General features: G+C 40.4%; 2 protein-coding genes and 1 long non-coding RNA gene across 4 annotated transcripts; 1 reads left to right on the forward strand and 2 right to left on the reverse strand.

The window, feature by feature from the left end:
• Positions 1 to 6,165: 6,165 nt before the first annotated feature.
• Positions 6,166 to 16,131, reverse strand: fbxw5 (F-box and WD repeat domain containing 5). Of its 2 annotated transcripts, XM_037117712.1 has the most exons (11): positions 16,026 to 16,131; positions 13,803 to 13,998; positions 13,517 to 13,674; positions 13,046 to 13,229; positions 12,474 to 12,622; positions 11,937 to 12,263; positions 11,668 to 11,851; positions 11,418 to 11,565; positions 10,812 to 11,024; positions 9,005 to 9,295; positions 6,166 to 8,833 (listed from the first exon to the last, which is right to left on the reverse strand). In XM_037117712.1, the coding sequence occupies exons 2-10, from the start codon at positions 13,987 to 13,989 to the stop codon at positions 9,010 to 9,012; spliced, it is 1,836 nt and encodes a 611-aa protein (XP_036973607.1). In that variant the 5' UTR covers positions 13,990 to 13,998; positions 16,026 to 16,131; the 3' UTR covers positions 6,166 to 8,833; positions 9,005 to 9,009. The 2 variants fall into 2 exon arrangements, with proteins under 2 accessions (XP_036973607.1, XP_036973606.1); XM_037117711.1 differs by having other exon boundaries at positions 6,166 to 9,295.
• On the forward strand, positions 16,064 to 17,658 carry LOC119030277. Its single transcript, XR_005078223.1, has 4 exons — positions 16,064 to 16,186; positions 16,713 to 16,897; positions 17,228 to 17,317; positions 17,398 to 17,658. It is a non-coding gene; the product is annotated as an uncharacterized LOC119030277 (long non-coding RNA).
• A 1,839-nt stretch (positions 17,659 to 19,497) lies between these two features.
• On the reverse strand, positions 19,498 to 24,650 carry LOC119030147 (PR domain zinc finger protein 12-like). The gene is made up of 5 exons (XM_037117535.1): positions 24,192 to 24,650; positions 22,520 to 22,710; positions 22,241 to 22,396; positions 21,641 to 21,755; positions 19,498 to 20,474 (listed from the first exon to the last, which is right to left on the reverse strand). The coding sequence occupies exons 1-5, from the start codon at positions 24,406 to 24,408 to the stop codon at positions 20,029 to 20,031; spliced, it is 1,125 nt and encodes a 374-aa protein (XP_036973430.1). The 5' UTR covers positions 24,409 to 24,650; the 3' UTR covers positions 19,498 to 20,028.
• Positions 24,651 to 24,910: the final 260 nt, after the last annotated feature.

The raw sequence follows: 24,910 nt of genomic DNA on the forward strand, positions 1-24,910 counted from the left end.
CTTTCCACTGGTTGTTGCTTTCCTCTGTATGCAGATCAATTCCGCATGTGGTGCCATGCTCACATCTATGTCAGAACATACAGCGTGTCCATCGTGAAAGAATACATACACCACTGCATAGGATGTCTTTTTTTTTTTTCCAAGCACAATCCTAAACATTCCCTTGGTCTGACTTGTAAAGGACTCGCTGCTTCATTTTGTCTAATGTGACAGAAACATTTAAATCTTTGAGGTTATATTAGAAGTCACCTTGGAATCCAACAGGAAAATAATCAACAGGTTTATTGATAATGAAAAAAGTTTACATCAAGATACAAGTTTTCAACACATAACGTTGTAATGACATAATTAGTTTTGTTTGTAGTGAGGGGTCTGGATGACAACACATTCTGAAGTGGGTGTGTACTGGAGAAGGGACTCTAAAAAAGCCCCCCCGGAAGGATAGGTGTGGTGGCTTTTTGGTAGATCTCCTAAGATCGAAGGATTTCTGATAGAACAGAGGGTGAAGCATTTTGGCATTGCTTTTACCGTAGATTTGAGAATACCAGAAAAGCATCCGCTTCTGGATCGGACGCTGGCATGACATATTTTTCAATAAAGATTGCGCTGTCATTCCACCCAGCCTTGCCTCCGCAGAATTCTTTTATCATCAAACTACACGCCGACAACTTTTGATGAAGAGAGCCCAGAAACTACAGTAGTTTGCACCTACTTTACATCTGACCGATAGTTACAGACCTGGGATTTGTATTTTCGACAGTGGTGTTGACAAAATGCCAATTTCTACAAAATGTTGCTTTAAGATGATAGTTCAAACAAGCTTTTATATCACTGTGCCTTATCGAAGGCAACTGGACCTGTTTCAGGTTCTTGAAGTTGCCTACAATACAGCACTTAGATTTACCATGACTGGGAACCTTCATCAACACAAGCTTTTATACGATAACATATCTATAGCACACATTAATCATGTTATCCAGACGGGATCAATGTCACAAGTGTACTAAGGTCAAAAATATTCCAAGAACTGGAGTACCACAGCTCGCTCTGCTGATATTTATTAAGTTCTCAAACACTAACATCAGTGTGAAAAGTTTCCCCTGCCGTTTAATGATCTGTGTGAGGTTTTGGTGATTTCTCCTTCAGAGTAATGTGGGTTGACTGTTGCGACTCTGTTTATCAGCCATCTGCTGCAACGGTAGCTGTTGCCATATCTGCAAGATGTGGAGAAAACTACAACCACGAGTAACCGCTTGTGTGACTAAACGGTTTTCCGGCTGCTTGTTAACCCGGTTATTGTTTTGCTGCTGCCACAAATGTATTCAGAACGTCCTGTTCATTTCCTTCATGTTGTTTCAGATTGTGTCCCAAAACATCAGGTTAAATTTGATGTTTTGGGACACATTCTGAAGCAACATGAAGGAAATGAACAGGGCGTTCTGACTATATATATATATACAGTGTATATACAGAGTATAAAATGGGGAACTCCTCTTATTTTACATTTGAATATTAGTCTGGTTATGATGAGTAATTAGTTAGAATTTAGTATCGGTGGTTCCAGAGGGAGTTTTACCAAGTCTAAGAAAACTTGTGTAATTCGATTGGAGACATTTCAACAGAAAGTCTGCGGTACAAACCTCACAGACAGTACAACTTGTGTGACTAAATTGATTCGTTGGTAACCAAATAATGTAATAATCTGAAGACAGACTCCATATTTCAACAGGACGTCTGTGGTGCGAACAGTAAAACTGAAAGAAAAAAAAAGTACCCAAAAGTCAGAGTTGGGTGAAGATATAATGCAGAATTTCACTTCAAAGTCAACATGAATCGTACTAAAATAAAAGTCTTAAAGTAACTGATATTAAATGTACTCAAGTATCAAAAGTAATTTTCTGGCAGCGAATGATGCTGGTGTATCAAAGTGACACATTAAAGTAAATGATACATGCATCTGATGGATGATAAATTAGTTTGAAATGGGGTGCTTTGGTTCTGATGCAACCTTCCAGGTAACTACTAACTTACAGTACAGTATTTGTCTTCAAACCGTAGTGGAGTGAAACTATGTAGTAATAAATGCTCAAGTAAAAAATGAAAGTACCTCAAAACTGCATTTAAAGGAAAAGTTCACCCAAAAAAAGAAAATGCAGTCGTTACCTACTCACCCTCATGCTGATAAAAAATCGGGTGAAGTTTCGTAGTCCACAAAACATTCCTGGAGCTTCACAACAAAACAGTTCAACCGAACGTCGAGGGTGTAAACGTCTTCTCAGATTTGCGATCTCTGGGCTTTCAGAGAATTGGATTACGCTTGTCAGCTGTCATTTCATGTCCCAGTTGTGTTTATGGATTGTTGGGGGGGGGGGGGGGGGGGGTTTCCAGTTGTTTTCTTTAAAATATGTACTGGTGCTAGGCACCAATTGTTGTGCCAATTTTGACCAGTGTCAGGTGCACATTATTGCTTCAAGTAAGAAGCAACTATACATGCTGATTCAAAGCGTTACTGCTGTCAATGTCAATATATTCTACCATAAAAACACCAAGTTTGTTAAGAGGGCTTTATTATGCAGGTTGGGGGGGAAGCAAGGTTACACAACAGTGAGACTAAAATGAGACTTACCAGTCAGTTTTATTCTCAGCTGCCAACATACACACTTCCTGGCACGCTTCATGTCAAGACTCAACACATACTACCTAGCAACATAACTGATGTAGTTGGGAGTGTCATTTGGTGTGCAGGTACTTGTTCATAAACCAAAGTGTTGATGTTGAAGGAGGCAAGAAAAAACAATGGTAGCCATGAGATTTGGTCTATTTATGGTCCCCAGAGGATGAATCCTAGAGACTTGAGACACCAGAGAAATGTGTGCTTTTTGCATAATACCTCATCAAGTTTGTATCTCCATGAACCTCTATGAGCAGTCTTCTCATAGTCTCCGCAACCTAGTTACTCAAAGCTCCTGCAGATATGTCCACAGAGCAGATGTCTGACTAACCAAGCCAAGGCTAAGGTAACTGTTTGCATAAACCTCGTACGGAGGCCTTCGAGCTATCTATGTTTACAGACCAAGTGTCTCCGACCTATTTTACCTCTCAGTCCTGGCTCTGGCTACAGGGGAGGGATTCTGCGTCATCCCCCTTGATACGTTATTAAACACATAACCATGTATGGAAGCACTGCCTCCTGAAGCTGTAATATATCATGTTGGACACTTGGGAAGACTTGTTAGGTTTATCATGGCAACACTCTGTACTGACAGACGTGATGTTATGTTGCTCCTCCACGGCCATGATCTATAAACTATCTCAACGAAAGTCATCGGTGTCTCTGAGTCTTCTTCTTCCTCTCCTGAAAGGCCAAGCGAGCCGAAATTCCACAACACAGTTGACAGACAACGTTATTATAATGGAGGTAAGCGCCGCAGAGAGATAAATCGACCAAAATTGCCCCCAAAAGCTCTCAGGAAATGGCTCCAGATCAGAGCAGAATCTGATGTGTTTATTCCTCAGGTCTGGTTTAGCCCCTGAGCAACAGGCCCTCCCCTAAAAATGTTGTTCTTTTGTTTGACAGGGAGTCGCCTAGCAGCAGAAATTACATATTGTATGTATAAAGGCTCGAAACCTGACATGACATGAGACATGACGACTTGAGTGTGTTAATTTCATGTTTTCACTTTAGTTTTTTATGTTTCCTTCAGTCTATCTTGCATTATTTTACTGTTTAACAGCAAGGAGATATTGTTTTGATTGAAAAGAAATTAAAAATTGAGTTTTTATAAAACATTATTTTGTTTAATTTGATAACTGAAAATCAATAAATATAACACAAATTTAATTAATTGTCCTTTTTGAAAAGGGGGGATAAGTTGGCCAATAATATTATTATTAGAGAGGTGCCAACACCTTGTCCATCCATCCATCCATCCATTTTCTCTGTTGTCTCTCTCTCCCAGCAACACTCCTGAGGGATCTTGATGTGTTTCCAGACAAGATGAGATATGTCTTCCCTCCGCAGAGTTCTGGATCTGCCCCGGGAGTTTCCTCCCAGTTGGTCATGCCCTGAAAACAGCAGGGTTCTGCAGATAAGACTGTCTCACTATCTAAGAAGGGAAACAGTGACTTGTCGAGAACACTACTTGACTTTCTAAGGGAAAAAATGACTTGCGTGATATTTGGACCACATCACTTGAGTCACGTCCGGTCATAGATTATTTTTATCACAGAGGTTGTTTCATGAAATTCAAGAAGTTACCCAACTAACTGAGACATCCTGCCGGTTTTAAACAACGCCGCTGCTTTTAAAGAGGCCCACTGGTTGAGAGCGTGATGCCGCGCTATTGTGGTTACTGTTTTACTTTTACCACTGCATTACAACCACGCTAGCTCTGAATGTGGGCAGGATGTCAGAAACGGATTCTCCTTCACACAGATCGTATTCAAGAAATTAAACCTGCCGCTTCAGAGTATGACTGTTGCTTAGCCGCAGCGAGGCAGCACATATGTATAGATGGTTTCGTTGACACATAAAAGTATACACACGCGCACACACACACACATGCACAACAGTGCTAGTTTCACTCTGAGGTCATTTCTTTAACCTTTGAATGCATTTTTTTTTTATTTCACTCCCTTGTTTAACTTGTGGACATTTTGACCTTACAAGTAAATGACTGGAAAGTCTGATGAAAATGTCCGAAGAAATTGTCCCTCAAAAGGTCCTTGTACTGTTTCTTTTGTTGTTGTTGTTGTTGTTGTTGTTTAGAAAAGAGTTTTCTCATTTGTATGCAACATATTCTGGGCACATGATAACAGACTGTATGTGTTTAAGGATGGAATCATTTCTTGGATGGTCTTTGGTTGAGAAGGACCATGATGCCGGCGAAGGCTACGTTATAAACCGCCAAGTGGACCTGGAGTTAAATTCTCATGAGCTATACTCGCAGCTCTTTGGATGGTAACGACAGTCCGTTGGTCTGCCCCCTTTCGACCAGACCAACATATCTCGAAAAGTAAAGGCGTGTTTCCCACAAAGCATTCATGTTCCCCAGAGGATGAATCCTACCGACTTTGGTGATTTTCCAAGTCTTTTCCTGTAGAGCCACCATGCAGCTGACCGTTAGTGAAATATCTCACTGACACAACTACTGACTGAAAGAAAAGTACTTGGCACTTATTTCTTTTGCGTGTTTGTTAAAAGTAGATGGTGCTCCACCCTAACACCTAACCCGCACCCTCACACTGCCATCAGGGCCCACCCACACTTTGGAACAACCTACCTGAGGAGTTAAGGATCGCAGGATCAGTAACGTCTTTTTATATCACTCCTCAAAACCCACTTTTAAAGACTCCGACGCTTTTATGATATGATTTTACTGATTTTCATTTTTCTTTTTATTTCTTTTAGTCTATTTATCCGTTTGTAATTTATTTCCATCCTTTAATTTTTGGCTGTTTATCTTTTAATTTATTATTATTATTTCTTTTACTGCTCTAAATGTTTTTATCTGGTCTTAACTCCTCTGATGTCATGTCATCTTATCTTCTTTTATTGATTTCATTCTTTTACTTATCTCTTAATTTTTTTCTTTGTTTTTTTTTTCTGTGTTTAGTCACTTTTATTCCTGTTAATTACTCATACTGACTTTGCGTTTCCTGCCTGTTTGTTTAGGCACTTTGTAAACTGTTTTTAAAGGTGCTTGATTAACAAAGTTTATCATCATGATCGGTGAACTAAATACATTTGGATTGAGGACTGATAGTTGGACATGTTAAGACGTTAAGACTTTCTGCACTTTGGAAACTGATGGGTTTTTCTCACTACTTTCTTAAATCTAAAGATACAACACACAACACGTCTGAATTGAAATGTGTAAAAACAACCTCACCCTTGTTATATATTTTGTTGAGTTGTGTACTTAAATTATTCCAGATGTTTCCAAAAATGTTCAAACAAGGAGGAATCCTGATTTTACTGGTAGTCTGTAGGAATAACTCCCAGGGAAACTAAATCTCCCATGATCTCCCAAAACTAACCCTTACTCTAACTAACTTTTTTTGCATTATTTTGATTGAGAGACATCTTTGCTGATTCTTGATCCTTATTTTGTACAAAAGCTTTCGGAGAAATTTTAGTTGTAGAAACGAGTTCGAGTCGGACACTTTTTCAGACTTCTGGCCTTTCAGGGCATGCTTTTTATTTGAGGGGAGTAAGAAAATGACATTAGACAGGCAGAAAACATGATGAAAACAACAGTTAAGAAATGTGTCAAAAGGAGCAGAGGAGGAAGTTCATGACTTATTACACACATTTCAAACACATGGAGAATACTGATCACTTGGGGGGTCAAGAGTGAGCTGATGAGCTGACTACTTCACACTCTGGAATAAAATTGCAGCCAGACAGCTCAGATAACAAGATAACCCAAAATCATAATTAAGGGTGATTTAATCAGTCACAACAGCCTCCGGCTGGGTATCTCCAAGGAAACACAAAACTCTGGCAGGTAAAGTACCTGACGCTTGTGACGCTTAAACTGCAACTGAAATCTAAAGTGTCAATTTCAGATCTTATGTGCTACTTTTCGTTTTGATTTGAGACTGGTCCTCGGGTGATAAAACTGAAGGACCTTAAATGGAATAGAAGCATGATGGGAAGTAAAGGGCTAATCCGGCTGTTTGGGCCTTGGTTTTCATTAAGTTTCTGGACAAAAAGGCAGCACGAGGTTTGCTATTGGCTATTAGTTGAAGAGTAAATGTTTTGATTGAATGAAAGGTAGCTACCAAACATTTGGATCGTTGATAATTACGTCAGTCATTTCTTTTTAATCTGTTTTAAATGTCAAATATTTGCTGGTTTCAGCTTCTCTAATGTAATCATTTGCTGCTTTTTATTTTCATTTATTTCATTAAACTGAGTTTATTTTCTGTTGGACAAAAGAAGCCATTTGAAAAGGATACTTTGGGCATTTTTGACTATAACGAAAACATTTAATTATCAAAAATGAAAGAAATCATTAGTTGCAGTTCTATTTGTTGCTGTCTGTTCTACTTTTTAATCACTTGAGGAAATCTGTCTGCATAAGCATTTCAAATTATTACATTTATATTAACGAAATTTCAGTTTTGGTACTTTAAGTGTCGACCCACACACACACACATACGTTGTGTCTAAATTAAAGACCTGAGTGACATTTTTTCTACTGCTCAAGACAGTGGTGTGCAATCTGTTATTACAACAGAATTACAGCTTTTTAGATTTACTGAACTTTTTTTTTAACAGAATTTCTACCTTTTCGTCTGTTCTAGTGAATTTAAGGATTCAGGCCATATAAACCCATCAAGACCTGATACAGTGTTTGCGTGTTTCTCCCTTTAGAGGCTGATGTGACTTGAGCTATTGCTGGATGATGTTGTCCCTTTCAAGACAAGTGAATGAGGTAATTAACTGTTATTTGTTAATGAAAATAAGAGCAAAGGCAACACTTTCTAATTAAAGCCAATGCTTCAGCTCTTTAATGGTTTTCATTTCAAGTTTCTATCTGCTTCAGAGGCTGTGAAATAAAAGATTTCAGTGAACGCTGACAATTCAGTCACCCTCAAGTTTTAGGAGGTATTTTCATTCAATGCTTTAGGGTTAAGAAAGCATTTTAAATGGGTGCCCTGGCTCTTAATGGGCTCAAAAAAACCTCCTCAATGCCATCAAAAAAGGAAATCAAACACATGCCGTATGTATCCTGAAGTATATAAATATGTCATGTAACATTGCTTGCTCTACAGTTTGTCTAATGTGCACAGTATCTGATCAGAAATGAAACATCTCGGAATGAATTTTAGAGGAGGATGCGGTGATGGCTGCAGTTTTGACAGACAGGATAAGCTAAAAGACCAAATGTACACGGCTTTATATAGTTGTCCATGATCCATATTTGGACATTTTTAGACATCAAGTGGGGACGTTTGGTTTAAGACTAAATAAAACTGTCACTTGTACTGACGAGGAAAGACAATTATAATTTTTTTTTTTTTTTTTTATTTAAAAAAGACTCCAGGGGACACACGTTTCTGAAATTCATTCTGATGTCAGAAAGTCTTTTTGACAAAATTAAAGGGTGCAGCTTAGTGCTACAAACGAATAAAGGTGTTTAAATACATTTCTACATAATATAGGCCCAAATAACAATTAGCTACATAAACAACATATCTCTGATCACAGTCATGCTTCACGCTAACTGTTCCTTGACAACTCTTCTAGATTAAATTACTCAATAATGCTACATCGGATACAGTAGTGATTGATCATCTCTGGGGCACAAAAACAACGAGACGGGATGAAATTAAAAACCAAAGCAGACTGTTGTTAATGCAGATTAATGCCATCTTCCCGACTGGTTTTAGAATCCTCTGACAAAAAAGGGTTTATGAGGTGTTTATACTCAAGACATAAAGTGGGTAGAACCATGAATAAGAAAAGACATTTTCTGAATTAACTCTCAGTACAGCACTTTGCCTCTGATGAGCAGAACATGACAGCGATCAGCTCTGCAGCACATTTACATACATTTACACCTCAGGTCCAGGAGTCCTGCGTCTGACCTGTTCAGACATTACAGATAAAGACAGACAAAAATCATCTCTTGTGGATAATGTTTGGACGTCTGTCCTGTGCATTTAGGTGTCGGCTCCTCGCTCGAACATCTTTCTGTGATAATATTTCACATCACTCCGGTCAACAGCACCATCAGTCTGTGGTGATTTCTGCCCTCTGCTGGTGCAACGGCGCTCTCTTGTGTCTAAACCCTGAGTCACATCAAGTCCCGTCTCCTGTTAGCTGGAGACAGCAAGCACTGCTATGAGTCACAACACTGTGAGCTTGAACAAAACCACTGACTGTGACCACACTGTAAATATACATGGAGTGCATATATATATATTCACACCACAGAGGAAAAAGATCAAATTTCCCTCTTCCCGCTCCCTCCCTCTTCAAGTGTTTCCCAACCTGACTCATGGTTTTCCGTTGACATTGCTGGCAGATGACGAGTTCTTGCCGCGGCTCAGCCAGGACGATAGGAGGCCGCGGGGCCTCGTTGGCCTGGCGGGGGCCTGCGACAGGCGGAGCATGCGCGGTGAGCGCCACACCTTAATGGTAGAGTCGTCGCTGGCAGACAGCAGCAGCTCCTGGTCAGCAGGGCTGAACGCCACAGAGTTCACCACGTCATCGTGCGCCAGACGTGCCAGGCAGATGTTGTAGTGACGGTCCCAGATGTAGCCGTGTTTGTCCTCAGCTCCACTACAGGTAGGACAGCGGAAGAGTTATGACGTTTTTATTGATTCATTTTCCCACCTTCCGATTAACTAACTGATATCTGATTTCTTGATATGAGTTGATATGAAGATCCTTCCTAATGTAACTTTAATGTAAGTGATGGAGGACAAAATGCAACCTCGTCATTCTGTGGTTAGAAGCTCCCAATGAACCTGTGCTCCCTCGTCCCCTCGTTCGGCATCCCTGAAGACTTTCTCCCACCCGAGGAGAGCAGTGTTTTTGTGTTTGCCTCTCTTGTAGCCTGCAGGCGTATCTTATTTCACTGGCAGAATCAAAAGCCTCCATTGCCTAGTTCTTGGCTTAAAGACTTAATATTCTTTCAAAACTTAGAGACAGCATTAGGGGTTGCTTCAATAATTGATTTATTTAGTCAATTGAGAGAGCAAACAAAATGTTCTCTATATGCTGGACTTGATGTGTGCTGCATTATATACACAACACTGATGGTTTTGTTGTGTTTGTTCATATTTAATTTTTTGTTTTGTTAGTTTGAGACGTTGAGCTTTTGAGTCACGTACAAGAGAAACTTAAAAAATACTAACTTATTCTTTAATGACGAGCAATAAAGAAGAGCTAAGGAAGTGACTGCAAAGTTGCTCGTAAGAGTGTAGATATGATGCAGATCAAAACATCGGCACCTGGCATTGGATGAATAATTAAAAAAGACTTCTTTCTTCATTCTTCAAAACTGTTCCCAATTTGTTTCCCTTTAAAACTATTACGTTAGCAGTCTTAGATTCAAACAAAATGTAATCCTTCAGTACAAATGACTGTTTCCTAGATTGCTGTCATCATAGACAAAAAAAGTTACTGATCTCATAAATTCCTATTAAATAAATGAACCCTATTATGCTGTCAGTTATTTTCAGCTTCAAGCAATTTTTTAGAGTTTCACTGTTTTTACTGTAATTCAACAGCTTTGATTTGATTCACCAAGGTTATCAAACACCATCAATAGCATCCACAGACACACATACTTCTGTGGCGGGTGAGTAAACTAGTGAATCTCTTTTTGCAGGTGGGAACTCAAACATCACAGAAAAGACTTCTGTAATGTATCAGCCAGTAAAAAGAAGTTTACTTTCTATTCTGATTACTTTTTTTCTTCTCTTCTTTGATGAACATACAGAGCAGAGTTGCATTGTTCCTCACTTTGTTTGATAAAAACATTGCTATTTCCATCTTCTCCTTATGGTTTTGCACCAAAATGAAACTTTACAATAAAATGAAACCTACACCTTGTAAGCGTGGGAGCGTTCACTGATACATAACAAAGAGTTAACAAAGTCTCCGAGTTGCAGGACACAAGCTACAGGTTTGCATTATTCAAAAACTACATGACCACAAATTTTCTGCCACTGCGGTATCACTTCCCAATTCTTACATGGCAACTTGGTAAAGAAAACGCAGGCAAATTAACGGTGTGGTATGTGAAAGCTGCATCTATTCTTGGACGGAGAAATGGTTTCCATTCACCCACCTGGCAACAAAGTCCCTGCTGACATCCAGGAAGATAAAGAAGCACTCGTCATTAGGTGTGAAGGCTCGGTGAGCGCGCAGGCTCCTTCTCTCTTCCCTCAAACTCTTCAGGTCGATAACGTGCAGGTCTATTTCCTCGGCGATGGGAGGAGGAGACATGGGGTCGGAGATAACACATCCAGCTGGCCAAGCTCGGCTATTCACATACAAGTACCTGATCAATGAAAGGGAAGGAGTACATTTAAAGTTGTCACTGAATACATACTCTTAAAGGGTGATACACCTGTTGAATTGGCACACAGATGTTGTTTTGCTGTGTCCAAATTTGAAGACCTTCCCTCCAGGTGTGAATAAATACTGCTTGGTTATGAGAATGGATGGACAAACCAAAACCATAATGCTTCCAGCCAACAATGGTTAACAGTTACGTCTACAAAGTTATTAAATAACACTATTAACAGTTTCAAATGGCTCCTATAATAGGACAATTATGACAGAAAAATGGTTAACCTTATAAATTACTTTAACACACAAGTCGACTAAATTTAAAGGTCCTAGGAGCAGTATGTATGAGGCCAGGCAGCTCGTTTTCTACACAGTTACTTACCTGTGGTCTGGAGAAAGGCCCATACCAATGATGTGTCCATGGATATCAATGACATGGTCCAGGGAATCAAAAAACTCATCTGAACTCCGCTCTTCCCCCAAAACAGGACCACTAGTGGTCATCTGATCCGGCTTGATCCGTTTAATACCTGGAAAAGGACAAAGAGAACCGCATGAGAGGTCTGACAGCTTTGTGTGGACATTTTCTACTGTTTCTGGGATACATCAGCATGCTTTGGAAGTTTTCTTACCTATCTGATGAGGGGAGTATGTAAGGCTTCCCGTGGTGAAGAGTAAGTACGTTTTGTCCTCTCCCTCACCGGGCTCAGTAGGCTCAATTAAACTGGAGTCAGGGGGCTTCGTGTGGGCTCTGCCCATCACCTTAGCCACGTGGGTCTCAATCGCCAGCTCCCTGGGGCCGACCTTTTTACGACTCTAACAGGACAAACGGAGGCAAAATGAAGATCAAATTCATTTTTAAAACCGTATGAAAGTGTTTTGAGTTTCACACCTCTCTGACCTCTAAAACGTGTTCCAGGCCTGAGATGGTGGGCTGAGGAAAGCGGCCAGTGGAGAGACTGGGACACTGTGCTTCCCTCTGCTGCTGCTCTTCCTCCTCTTCTTCCTCACTGCCGGAGGTTCCCAGGTCAAAGAGAAGAGGCTGGTGGTTCTGCTGCTGCTGCCCATTCTGCCTCCGTGCCTGAGACTGAGCCTCGTAGTCCAGCAGCAAGTCCGGGGTGTCGTGACGCCGGCAGTGGGCCACCATCACTGTGCGTATGGTGCTGGCGTTGATGTTCTGGATCTTGAAAAGGCGCTTGACCACGTTCACATTCTCTGATTCAACATCCTGTCAGAGAAAAAGTAAAGGATGATGAGGGGAGGATGTGTATTTTCTTTTTCTTTCACTGTGTCAAGACAATTGTAAGGACTCAAGGAAGGAAACATATTTAAAAGATGTTCCAGATGTTGACAAAATACAAGCTACAAAGATTCTTCCCATGGGTCCTGCATCTACATTTAGAAAAGAAACAGCTTGACTGCCAGGCTCTCATCTCACTTGGAAGGCTTTGTTTAGCCACAGCACAGAGCAAGACGTCATGTTGCCGATCCAGTGCAGGTTCCCAGAGATCAGGTGCGTTTCATTCAGCCAGCAGCCAAACACATCGTACGGCTTGTTCCTCACACGCGACAACAGCGAGTAATTTTCTGTATTGTGAGAGGACAGATTAATGATTAATGAAGAAATAAGACACACACACACACACACATCAGTCCACACATTTTGGCCATTTTGATGAGATAATCTGACACCACAGATTAAATGTTTTACACAACAGAACATGCAGCCTCCAAAAATGATCCAAAACAAGTTAAACAAAAATGGAAGTTTGTAATTATCATGAAGGATTTACTGAATTTAGACTGAACATAATGAGTGTGATGAGTGTAAATAGGATGAGACAATTTCTTTGAGCACATAGACGATTCTATTTATTTCCTCAGTGAAGGTGACAAAAAATAGTGATTTTGAGGAAAGACTCACACACAAGATTATTGTGAAATAATATCTAGTGTTCAAATGAACATCAGCAGGAAATGACGACACACAACCTTTTTTATGGTTCCTACCTAAACTGATGACAGCGATTTCCCCAGACGAGGAGTGGTGTGGGCCCAAGTAGACACCAGACACAAGCAGCAGGGTGTCATCAGCATTGAACTGGGAGAACTGGGTGTAGCCCCAGTTAAACTGCCGCATGCTGGAGCTGTGCACCAGCGAGATATTACCATCATGCCGCTCCGTGTCCCATAGCTGCACACAAGGAGGCAGAAGACAGGATTTAGAATGAAGTGTTTCCATTTGTCTCATCATGTTTTACTGTCAGTATCAATACAGGTAAAGACAGAATTGCCTTATTTTTGCCAAATTATTGTTTGAGTTTCAACTCTTTCACCTGCTTTGTGTGTCTTATTTTTATAATGTAGTGTTAAATATTGTAGGGACAAATATGTAGCATAAACCAATGCCACACAGAACAGATTTTATAGCCTTAGTGATTATGTGATGGACGGAAGCCTCAATAATCTTTTGATCCTAACCTTAACAGTGCAGTCTTTGGAGCAGGACGAGAACCGATGACCCCTGTGAGAGAAAGCCAAGTGGAGGACTTGGTCGCTGTGCTCTCTCAGCGTCTGAACCTCCACACAGGGGATACAGTCAAACAGACGTCTGAACTCCCTGTACCACGACACAGCCGCTGCACACAGATGAAACAGGAGTTATTCTAAAGCTGCAAAGATGTTATTGTTGTATGTTTTTGACAGTTAATAATTGTAACAGGATACTCAAAAGTCTTCTGTTAAACATATGATTTTAATTAATTACCTGGGTGTCGGGGTACAGATCGTGGTATGCGGTAGTAGCTGTAAAACAGCTCCCGCCAAAGGAACTCATCTCTGGAGACAGCCAGCCACTGCCTGCAGGTCAGCCCGGCTCTCAGGACGGCGTCATGGGGCAGACGCAGGAAGATCTCCAACACCAGACTATCTGGCAGAGCTGGGACACACTCCATCCTAACATCCTGTGTACCACACATACACACATCATACACCCACATACAGTTTCCCGTGTTTTAAAGGGAACGGCATGGCGTTTATAGAAACACATCAGTAACTCATCAGCTGATGTGCAGCCATTTAGTTCAAGATCAAGACATTTCACCACTGCATGTGTGATTATTTTCATTACCAAAGAATCTGTTATTTGTTTTGTCATATCTAAAGATATTGAATCTAACAGTACACAAGACAGAGAAAGCAGAATATCCCCTAAAGTGCAAAGCTGGAACAGATTTTGTATTTTGCTAAACTACTTCAGCGCTTAATTGACAATCAAAATTGTTGAGTTAACAATCTGCCAGTTGACACATCAACTAGACAGGTGGCAGGGTCCGCCACTTATAAACAAAGTGAAAAAGTATGAAGCTGTGTTTTTCTTTACGCTCAGTTTGTTTATTCAGTTATGAAAACAAAGAGGTGGACACAGAGTGCAAGTTGTGAGTTGTTTAACATTGTTGAGACAATCCGAGAAGGCATTCAACTTGATTTTGCAAAATGTAGCTTGAAATAAATTCAATACAGCTACAACTGATCATGTTTTTACATTGTTAGCTATTAAATTGATTTGCTTTATGTATTTTATTTATCCCACATGTTAAATTGGCAGTGGACAACTGAACTACTTCTTAAGAGTAGAAAAACATGCCATCAAGGCTTCCTTGCCCTTGTTTTGTAGTGTTTATACTGAGGCTGTAAGTGTATTGACGTGAAACTTGAGTTTTAAACGGAGCAAATGCCTCGGTCGAGTATTTTAAGCAACAGATGATGATCTTTAAATACCAAATTTAAGAAGGGACGGAACATACCAGGGCTGGAGCGAGAGATTGTTTTCATTATTTGTTTCATCCACTATTAAATATGTCCATTTAGCTTTTCACAAACTGTCTCTTTACAAAACATGCTCGTCACGGTTTCTCAGAGCCCATGTTGATATCTTTAAATGTCTTGGTTTGTCAGTCAAACATGACAAACAACAGCAGAGGGATCCTCACATTTGAGCAGCAGGAGTGTTTGGTATTTTTGTTGCCTGAAACAGTAAATTAAGTATCAAAATAGTTGGTAAAGAAAGAAAGAACACACGGTCTGAATGAGAATTTACATACCAAATTTAGAAGAACATACCCTGAAATCAGTCATATATTTTGACCTGTGTGCAGCCATTTATAACTTGAAGCTCCACGTTTACTCGGACTAATTTGAGCCTGACAGCTGAGAGCTGTTACTCCGAAGAACAGGCAGCACTGACTGAGCTGTTTTCAGCTGATACAGGTCCACTGCTGTCAGAGCGCCTCATTAAAGCCATCATCATTATGTCTGACATGTCGCTGTGTTTACAAGCACATGCATGTCCAACACTGAATGGTCTTTTTTTCCACAGAGCTGTCAAAGACAAAGGAGTTACGAAATAGGCATTAATGATATATGTGAAAGCCATAGGCGCTGCTGGATCAGAGCCATGTTAGCGTGGCATGTCCTCAGTTACAAGCCAACACAATCTTCAACCAAACAGGAATTTAACTTTATCGAAATGAATCAGCTCCTTTAACTAACTCTTCAGTAAACGTATGCAGTCTTGGCAGAACCAGCCCGTCGTGTGAAGATGACCTAACATGGACATTTGTGTCGCTGTGCGGAAAACTCACATTAAGTTACTGTGTTTCCACTGAAAGCAGACCGTCTAGCCCTCATACTGACATGCAAAATATTCACTGGAAAAATATCTGATGACTAGCGGGTGTTTGGCTGTCAAATTCAGTGAACAGCTGAGTTTACAGATACCCTAGCTAAATATGTCTATCAAGCTAACGTTAAGCTAGCTAACTTGTTAACAATCCAGCTAGCTGTTAGCTGACATTTGTTTTCAACTTTTCATTACACCTGACGGCATATATTTCTGACAAAAGCGGTTGCTTTTGGGCGCAAATTGATTTCTTGCATGTGCTCATCGGCCTCACTCAGTACAAAACTGCTGACATAAACTGGGACCCACCTGCTGAATCAAAGTATGTTGGAGAGAAAATCCAGCGGCTAGCTAGCATTAACAGCTAGCCACCGAAAAATGACAACAATCCTCCAGTAGCGGTGAATCAACCAGACTCGACTAACAGATAACAGCATCATCGCTCCGGCGAGGCCAACACAATCGATCAGGTAAGTTCAGGTTGTGTTACACATGTACACATGTGTAATAGGTTCCTTTTAAACTATTAATAAATGATCTATAGGTAATAGAAACACATCCTTTTTCATCATCTTTTTTTTTTTTTTTTTCTTTTTTACTTTTCATTGTATTATTAATTCATTCTTATATTTTCCATGAATGATGAGTGGAGGTCATTCTATCTTTATTTTATTTTTTCGTCATATGTCCAAATACAACACTGTCAAAGTTGTATCATATGTAGGAAATAAACAAGCCCTAAAAATGAGATTCAAATTCAATTACGAGATAAACTTCACAATTATGGGCTAAAACAAATTATGAAAGACAATAATTTATATTAAAATGTTGACTTTTGATCTCATGATAGTGACTTTTACTCTCATTATTCACCATAGATGTGTATCTGTTCTCATCTTTTTTTTTTTTCTTGAACTTGCAAAAATGGGCTTCTATAGATGTGAAATGGATTGACTGTGGTTTGTTTGTTTCCATGATCTGTGTGGTGTCTCTCAGGTCAGTGACTCACAGTGAGCATCTCTCAGTGGAGTACTAGAGGCTCTGTCACTGAGAAGTGCTGTGTCATTGGCTCGTGGTCTCACATCAGTACGCTGAACACATGAGAACAGGTGAGCTGGACTTTGAGGTGAACTCTGGAAGAAAACACTAAAGTGGAAGTATGCTGTGACTACTATTCTCTGGTAAGTGTTTAAACTTTATGAGACACATTTATAGCAAGTTTTTTTTTTTTCTTAACAAGGAACTTCGTAGCAAACAAGATATATGAATAGATTAATCACATGTTTTTTCCACACAGAAAGCTTTATTTTCACTGTGTTGAGGTACACATTTTAATAAAGTGAGCTCTTGAGACATAAAAAGGTAACAGTACAGTAGGACTGTGTGTAGATCAGAGCATGAGAAAACCTGATAGGGGATGGATCAGGTTACCTGCCTCAACACTATCTCAGGTTAATACTACAAACAGATAAATGAAGAAATGCTGTCTGTCTCACACTGTCTTCCTTCAGCGCTGTGTCGTGGCGCTGAGCGGATAGCTTCCTGCTTTGGCTGCTCAAAGAAGAACAGGACAGCAGCAGGATGCCAGTACCCGTGTAAAGGTGAGGCTCAGTGCCATTGTGAAATAATCATGTATGTATAGTTCTGAGGGTTAAACTCTCTTGTTTCCCTCTCTCTGCAGGGCTGAATGTGTGGACAGTCTCTTGTGACGGAACAAAAACCTGTCCAAAACCATCCTAAGTGGACCGAAGAGATGTTCTCATTTCCCCATTGCTTTATTTATCCCTGAAGTTTATTCCCCAGCATCTGTAGTCGCTCTGTTCTTGTTTTAATGATGACCTGTCCGAAAACTCCTTGTCGGAGTTGGATAATGTCTGACGGCCGACAAGTGCAGCAGTGATTATACAGTCTACTGTCTGTGGGAAATTATTTGCAATTTGGAATTAAATGACTATTAAGATCATGTCACTGTCTGTGTCATTGCACTGTTTCCCCAGGAGAGGCTCACTTTTCTCTCACGGGCCTCTCTTTTCCTGAGCGTGTGGCATCATCATGTGGAAGAAGAAGCAACTGCAGCAGACAGTTAACGTTCAAATGAAGAAATCAGAAAGCTGGTTTATTGATTACTAGGATTAAACAATATTGAATGAAAAGATATTCCAAAATGAGAGCACACTTTATAGATGGTCAGTCCTTCTCATGAATAGTGCATAAAGTTAAAATACATTCTATCTTCTTTGATGTGCATGTTGTTTTTTGTTTAACTGTCTGATCTTTATTTTTCATCCATCAATAAATACTTTTATGGGCATTAAACTGTTTAGGATCTAAAAACAGAATATAAACAACACTTAATTTTACAGGGCTGCACATTTCACTGTAACTACGTGGTAATTACCAAGTAAAGTTTTACATTTTTCTTTAAATTACTCTTAAATTCTCACAAGATTCACCTCAAGATGTGTTTAAAATGACCCCAACCTTATCTAATAATGATATTCTGCTACTTTGGACCATTTACATTCTTACCAGTGTCAATGATTTCAGCAGGTCAGACCAACTTTTGATTATTTTCTCTTTAGTTAGCCACCATAAATTGCTTAATATCGACAATTACAACTTTATAATCAAGAATTAAGTGCCTTAATGACTGTTACAGAGACAGAGAGCCTGTCAGATGGGAATTAAACAGCAAAGTCGGGCAAGTTAGACAGAAATTAGAAGCCAGCCAGCTCAACTTCCACCGCATGTTTCCTGGAAATATACTAAAGAAATGACCAGTTACTCATTCAATGCTTATTGGAAAGTGGCGAAATAGTATTTGTAAATAATGTTGGGGATACTTGGTAAATTGAAGTTGATTTTCAAATAAGCTGTCCACGTACACCTGCACACACTCTCGACACATAACAGCACTGAGGCTTTGAATCCTCCAAGTGATAAAGCACACATGATTTTATTTTAAAGCACCTGAAGAAAACATGTTAAATTAGATTATTATCATTAGATTTGTATTCTGAGATATCAAGTCATTATTTTGAGAAATGTTCTTGTTATTTTTGGACACTGGTCGTTGTTTTTAGGTTAGAAAGTCATTATTTTCAGAAAGCTTTTTTCATTATTACGAGAAACTTACACAGAATCAGAATGGGAAATAGTCTGTTATTAGAAGTAGCTAATCGTTCGAGTTCCTAAGTCATTATTTTTGGATACTAGTAATTCTTTTGAGACATTTAATCATTATTTTGAGATACTCAATAATTATTTTGAGATGTTAAGTCATTATTCAGAGAAAGTTTCTTTCTATTTTTGGATACTATATTATTGCTTTTGAATGAATTGTGCATTATTTTCAGGAAGGTTTGATTATTTTGGAAAAACTTTACTCATTATTAGAATCTGAAATACTTTATCAACCCCAGAGGAACTATTTTGAGATACTATGTCATTATATTGAGATATTACGTTATTGTTCTAAGACGCTATGTCATTAGTTTGAGTTACTTACTTATTATCAGAATCAGAAATACTTTATTGATACCAAAGGGGGAAAATCAATAATCATTTCGAGATACTGAGTCTTCATATTGGGATACTAAAACATCATTGTGAGAACGTTTCTCATTATAATGGCCAACAGGATCTCTTTAAGGCCTGTCACAATTGTCAGAAATGGGTTTCCATATAAAACAACGAATCACAACAGAAACAGAGTGTACAAGCTGTTTAAAGTGTGTCAGCTTTAACAGGCATGTCAACAATGATTACCATCGCATTTAATATCATATCATATTTATTTAGAATAGAAGAAAGCACAAATGTATTTACATTCACATGTACAGTAGCATACAATACAATTTTACAACTACACAACAGTATAGTATACAGTCTGTGCAAGGTTAAAGTGACAGTTTCAGTTTACAGTGTGGGAGGATGAAACAACGTACACTGGTGGCCACGTCCCTTATCTCTACTTCCTGTATACAAATCTCTGAGTTCCACCTGAGCTGGTGAGGATGTGATGCAGAATAAAGATCTGGTCTGTAGTGAGATATACATATCTGACACAGAGAGGCATTAAAAACTAATCATGTGAAAAACCTGGAGATGATTTTTTTTTTTTTTTTCCCCAAAATACAATCATTAAAACATCTTTCTGCTGGACTTCTGCTCACGTGACAACCGATACGAATAAGGCAACATATTGAAATGTCTGTGAGATGCTTCACTTATGTGTCTGCCTCCTTTTTATACAGCTGGAATCTAAAGTGCAACGTTGTTCCGCGGGCTTGTCCCCTCCGTCGGCCCGTCATCATAGCACCATGGTGGGGATGTGGTGCACCATGGGCATCTGGTGGGCATGCTGGTGGGGCATGGCCGTCATCTGTGGGGGAGGAGGAGGAGGGGACACCTGAGACTGCACGTCGGCGGCGTGCGCCACCGGCTTGTGCCGCGCGCTCTTCTGGTGCGCCCTGAGGCCCGCCAGCTGCGAGTACGCGCTCTGGCACACGTGACACTTGTAGGGCCGCTCGCCGGTGTGCAGCCGCACGTGGTTCCGGAGCGTGGACGACTGGCTGAAGCGGCGGTTGCAGAAGCGGCAGACGAAGGGCTTGTCCAGCGTGTGGATGCGCATGTGGGAGCGCAGGTTGCTGCGCGAGTTGAAGCCGCGGTGGCAGATGACGCAGCGCATGCGACCCGCCGTGATGGAGGCGGAGGGAGGGGAGCAGGCGGAAGGGCCATCGCAGGGGTGGGAGTCATCTGGGAGAGGAGACAAAGAGGGGGGAGAAGAGTTTAAAGCCTGCACAGCTGAAGTTCGTCTTTTGTTCAAAAAACAAAAAACGGGGCACTGTGTTGTTTTGGAGAAGAAATTCAAACTCAAATCCACAAGTGAATAAACGAGCTGTTCTCAGAGGAGAATAAAGTCTCAGAGCTTTGTTTGAAGCTGGCAGGGTCCGCCACATGTAACCAAAGTAAAACACTATGAAACCTTGTTGTCCTTTAAAGGGGCACTCTGTAGGTTTTGGAGAAGAAATTCAAACTCAAAATTCTGATGTTCAAATAAATGAAGGAGAAAAATAATGTTTTTCCCATAACTGAACAAACGAGCTGTTCTCAGGAGAAAATCAGACAGATGTCAGGGTCCGCCAAATATAAAGAGTATGAATCTGTGTTGTTCTTTGAAGAAGCACTACGTGGTTTTGGTGATGACATTTTAATCAGAAGAGAAAATCCTCATTGGTTGAACAAACAAACAAACTCTCTTGCTGTTCATGACTGAATAAACAAAAACGAACGCAGCTACTTGAGTGATTTATGAGAACGCTACTTGAGTTCATGAATAGTGTAAATATTACCTGTACCAAATAACAAAAAGTAGACAGTCAAATGTGTATTATTACTCTGTAGCAATCTTTAAAAAGTATTTTTTATTCTCGTTAAGAGAAGAATTATTTTAGGTCTGTGTTTAAATTGAATTTCATTTTTGGTGTAGCTAAAATATAAAGTTGCACTTTGTAGTTTTGAGGAAGAAATTTAAATCAGAGGAGAAAGATCTTTTTTTATGTCTAAGCAAACTACATAAACAAACAATTTTCGTTTTCATAACAGAATAAACAGACTGACCTGAAAGGACGACACAATTTCATACGCTTTCACTCTGTTTACATGTGGCGGACCCTGCCACTTCTCTAGCCTCAGACATGATTTTCCTCTGAGAACAGTCTGTTTATTCAGTTATAGAGATAGTTTGTATCATCACCTCATTAATACTTGTAAACATTCAAATTCTGGGTCTGAATTTCTACATAGTGCTTCTTTCATCTATTACTCCAACCACACTGAAATAAACTGTAAAATCAGATATAATAAGACTCACTGCAGATGATTAAAACAGGCTGATACTGATGTTGTGAAAAATGACTCACCACTCCTGCTTTTCTTCTGCTGTTCCTCATCTGTTCCGGGAACTCCGGGGATTCCCAGGAATGTGTTGTGAGTGTTTCCATACCAGACGAGCAGCTCCTGGTCTGGTGGGATCGTCTGAGAGAGGGAAAAAGGGGGGGGGGGGCAAAGGTCATCAAGCTGATCAATATGTTGATTTCAGTTCCTGCAGCCTGACTACCAACTTGTAGAGATGAGTTCTCGGTTTATTTCAGCAGGTGGCGCTGTTCCAAAGAACATGAAGCCTGCACTGCTGGTGCTCCTCAATGAAGGCCCAGGATGATTTGTGAAGGCATTTTACGTCTTGATTATTATTATTTTGCTTATTTTATGTGAATTTATTTGTTGTTTTGGTAGTATAGCACCAGATCAAGCACCTGTTGGATGAAGGACAGGTTCAGGATGAAGGCTTTTTTTTTTTTTTTTTTTTTTTAATCAGATAAAGTTTTTATTTAAGAAAGAAACTGGTGAGACTTTCCTGGAGAATGGACTTCCTAATTCCACTCTCACAACCCAACTGAACTCGTGCACTGAGTGTAATTTCTCTGGATAAACTGTGCCTCTTCCTCGGAGTGACTCCTCACCTCCACCGCCTTGTAGAAGATGCTGCTGCCGATCTGCACCACCTCCAGGTTCTGCTCCTGCTCGTTCCGGGCGCACTTGATGTAAGTCATCCAGCTGCGCTGATCCTCCTGACTGGCGTCGATGAAGTAACGCACCGTGCCGTCTTCATTGAACACCTGGGAAAAAACGCGAGAAAAACAAACACGATAAAAAAATAAATAAATGAATAACTTAAGTACCACGACAACAAAAGTTTTTAAATCTCGGAGTCTTCAGGCTCCGATTGAATGGAGACTCACCTCCCACATGAGGTTGTTGTTCTTGAGCAGGTCCACATGCTCAGGGGACAGGACCCTCCCGGTGAAGGGCCCCATCTCGGTTCCAGCTTTGATCCACGTCTTGGAGAAGATGCCCAGACCTTCTCCAGGGATGGAGCTCTGGGCGATGATCACCTCGGTGGGCAGCACCAGGCTGGAGAGCTTCTGCACCTCTGCGGGAACAAAAGAAGAAATATGAGCCTTAAACATTCAAAGTATGATAAATGAAAGAATTACATTAAAAATGAATTAAACACAAGGCCTCCGCAGATAGAAACAGAGACAAAAAGATGTCTGGAAATGTGACGCGCACATAGCAGAAATGTCGTGGACAGGATCGCTGGAAACGTCCTGAGAGCAGCAAATGGACTGGATCTTATTTTAGTCACGAAATATTAAGCTACACCTGATCCTCCGTTTAATTCGATTATCTGGATGAATTGAAAGTTTTTGTTGCGCAGAGAAAAACCCCCTCGGAAAGCATTTTCATCCGCATCAAAAAGAGAAGAAAAAAAAAAGAAAAGAAAAAGAACTGGTGCGCTGCTTTAATGTCAAAATCAAAGATTTTTTTTTTCTTTTTTAATTCGAGGCTGTGGAGGAAAAAAAAGGCCGGCCGAATGGGGGTTAAATGGTCCTCTATTGCTCGGGGTCCAGCGATTTGTCATGCTTCAGATGTGATATTCATTAAAGTTTACTGGAAAAGAAACGGCTAATTCCAAATTCATTATCCTTTTAAGAACTTTGTAGCAATAAATTTGCGCTGAATGCGACGAGGACTTGTTTAAAGGGCTCAGGAATTTCGGCAACAAAAAAATGGAAAGGCGATTAGATGGTTGACATGCAATGAATAGCATTAGATTTAGCCTTCACGGTGCATTATGCGAGGAACAGCAAATCTTTTAAGGGGAGAGAAAGAGAAAAGCTCCGGAGCCCCATAGCTGCCAAGAGAGGAAAAGAGACTGTCCGGAGATTGATGAATGCGGGATAAAAACCCGGGACATCTCAAAGAAAGGGAACCTTTCTCTCCCCGAGGTTTAAGTGGAAACTTTCCCAGGTCAAGCACAAAGTTAACCAAATGAATTTAATGCCCTGCGTCTTTCAATCAGCGGCAGTTACACGCCTAACAAGCCTCCAAACGCGAGGTCCCACACAGCCCTGGAAAGGGTTAACGCGTTAAATGGCTCGAAATTGAAAAAAAAAAAAAAAAAAAGCCGCGGAGTGAATGAAAAATAGCAACATAAGTGGAGAAAGTTTATTATTATTATTATTTTAGTTTTTGTTTCTTGTTTTTTTTTTGCGCACGTTCGGTGTTATTGCGTGGGAAAGAATGCGCAAATGTGGCTGAGATTTCTGTTTTGGATTTCAGTGATAAAACACTTGTAGGAGCTTAAAGAAGCCCGTTCATAATGTGAACTTCAAAATTTTAATCAAAATGTTTTGTTTTGTTTTGTTTTTGTTTTTTTTGTTTTCTTTTTGTTTTCTTCTTTTTTTTTGGTTTCCCTTTGGCCACTTTTACGCATGAAAATCGCTAGAGTGAGGTGGACGAAGACGCGATGGATTCGGATAAAACAAGTCACGTCAGTAAAAATGATGATAATAATAATAATAATAATAATGATGATGATGATTTTTAAAAAGCAGCGTGTCAGCCTACCTCCGGCGAAGGACTGCGCCAGCACCTCGGCGGTGAAGGCGGTCTTGGGGCTGCCGCTCTGCCGCTCCTCCGCCAGGTGTTCTCCCAGCACGTTCCTCCACCTGCCGTACAAGAAGCTGTGCAGGATGTCCGAGGTGATCACGTCCGACAGCGAGCGGCTCGGACACTTAAATCCAGACTTGAGAGCCAGTGTGTCGGCGGGTAGCACGGAGCCCATGTTGGCAACACGCACACAAACACGAAAAAAAAAAAAAGAAAAGAGAAAAAAAAAATCTCGAGATGCGCGTAAGAAGAAGAAGAAGACACCAAGAGAAGAGCTGCTCCTCGCTCCGTCCTTCTCTGTGCGTAAAGCTGCCCTGCCCGGCTGTGAGGGTCTCTTTATATAAGTGGCTGCTGTGACCCCTGTCTAATTACTTATTAATGACACACCCCTCACCGCGTGGACCTGCCTGCTGCACCGCAACCAGCCAGCGCAGCCATTAAACACACACACACACACACACACACACACACACACAGAGAGAGAGAGAGAGAGAGAGAGAGAGAGAGAGAGAGAGAGAGAGAGAGAGAGAAGACGAAGAGTGGCCAAAACTTTATTGGAGCAATTATCATGACATTAAATTTTCATGCCAAGCTGCACACGCATGCTGGTTGCCTACAAAACGACAGCACGTTTTTATTTTTCTGTGTTATTTTATTTTTGAAGTTTAAAGGTGAAA

The sequence above is a fragment of the Acanthopagrus latus genome, chromosome 12 (assembly GCF_904848185.1).
Source record: "Acanthopagrus latus isolate v.2019 chromosome 12, fAcaLat1.1, whole genome shotgun sequence".
Taxonomy (NCBI): Eukaryota; Metazoa; Chordata; class Actinopteri; order Spariformes; family Sparidae; genus Acanthopagrus; species Acanthopagrus latus.

Bases quoted from the DNA above. Each gene is read 5' to 3' on its own strand.
- fbxw5 (XM_037117712.1), bottom strand. From the start codon at position 13,989: ATGGAGTGTGTCCCAGCTCTGCCAGATAGTCTGGTGTTGGAGATCTTC. The intron at 12,623-13,045 runs GTAGGAACCATA...CTCACAATACAG, and splicing joins AATCGCTGTCATCAGTTTAG to AAAATTACTCGCTGTTGTCG. The intron at 11,566-11,667 runs GTAAGAAAACTT...GTCCTTTTCCAG, and splicing joins ATACTCCCCTCATCAGATAG to GTATTAAACGGATCAAGCCG.
- LOC119030147 (XM_037117535.1), bottom strand. From the start codon at position 24,408: ATGGGCTCCGTGCTACCCGCCGACACACTGGCTCTCAAGTCTGGATTT. The intron at 22,711-24,191 runs GTAGGCTGACAC...TTGTTCCCGCAG, and splicing joins GGCGCAGTCCTTCGCCGGAG to AGGTGCAGAAGCTCTCCAGC. The intron at 22,397-22,519 runs GTGAGTCTCCAT...GTTTTTTCCCAG, and splicing joins ACAACAACCTCATGTGGGAG to GTGTTCAATGAAGACGGCAC.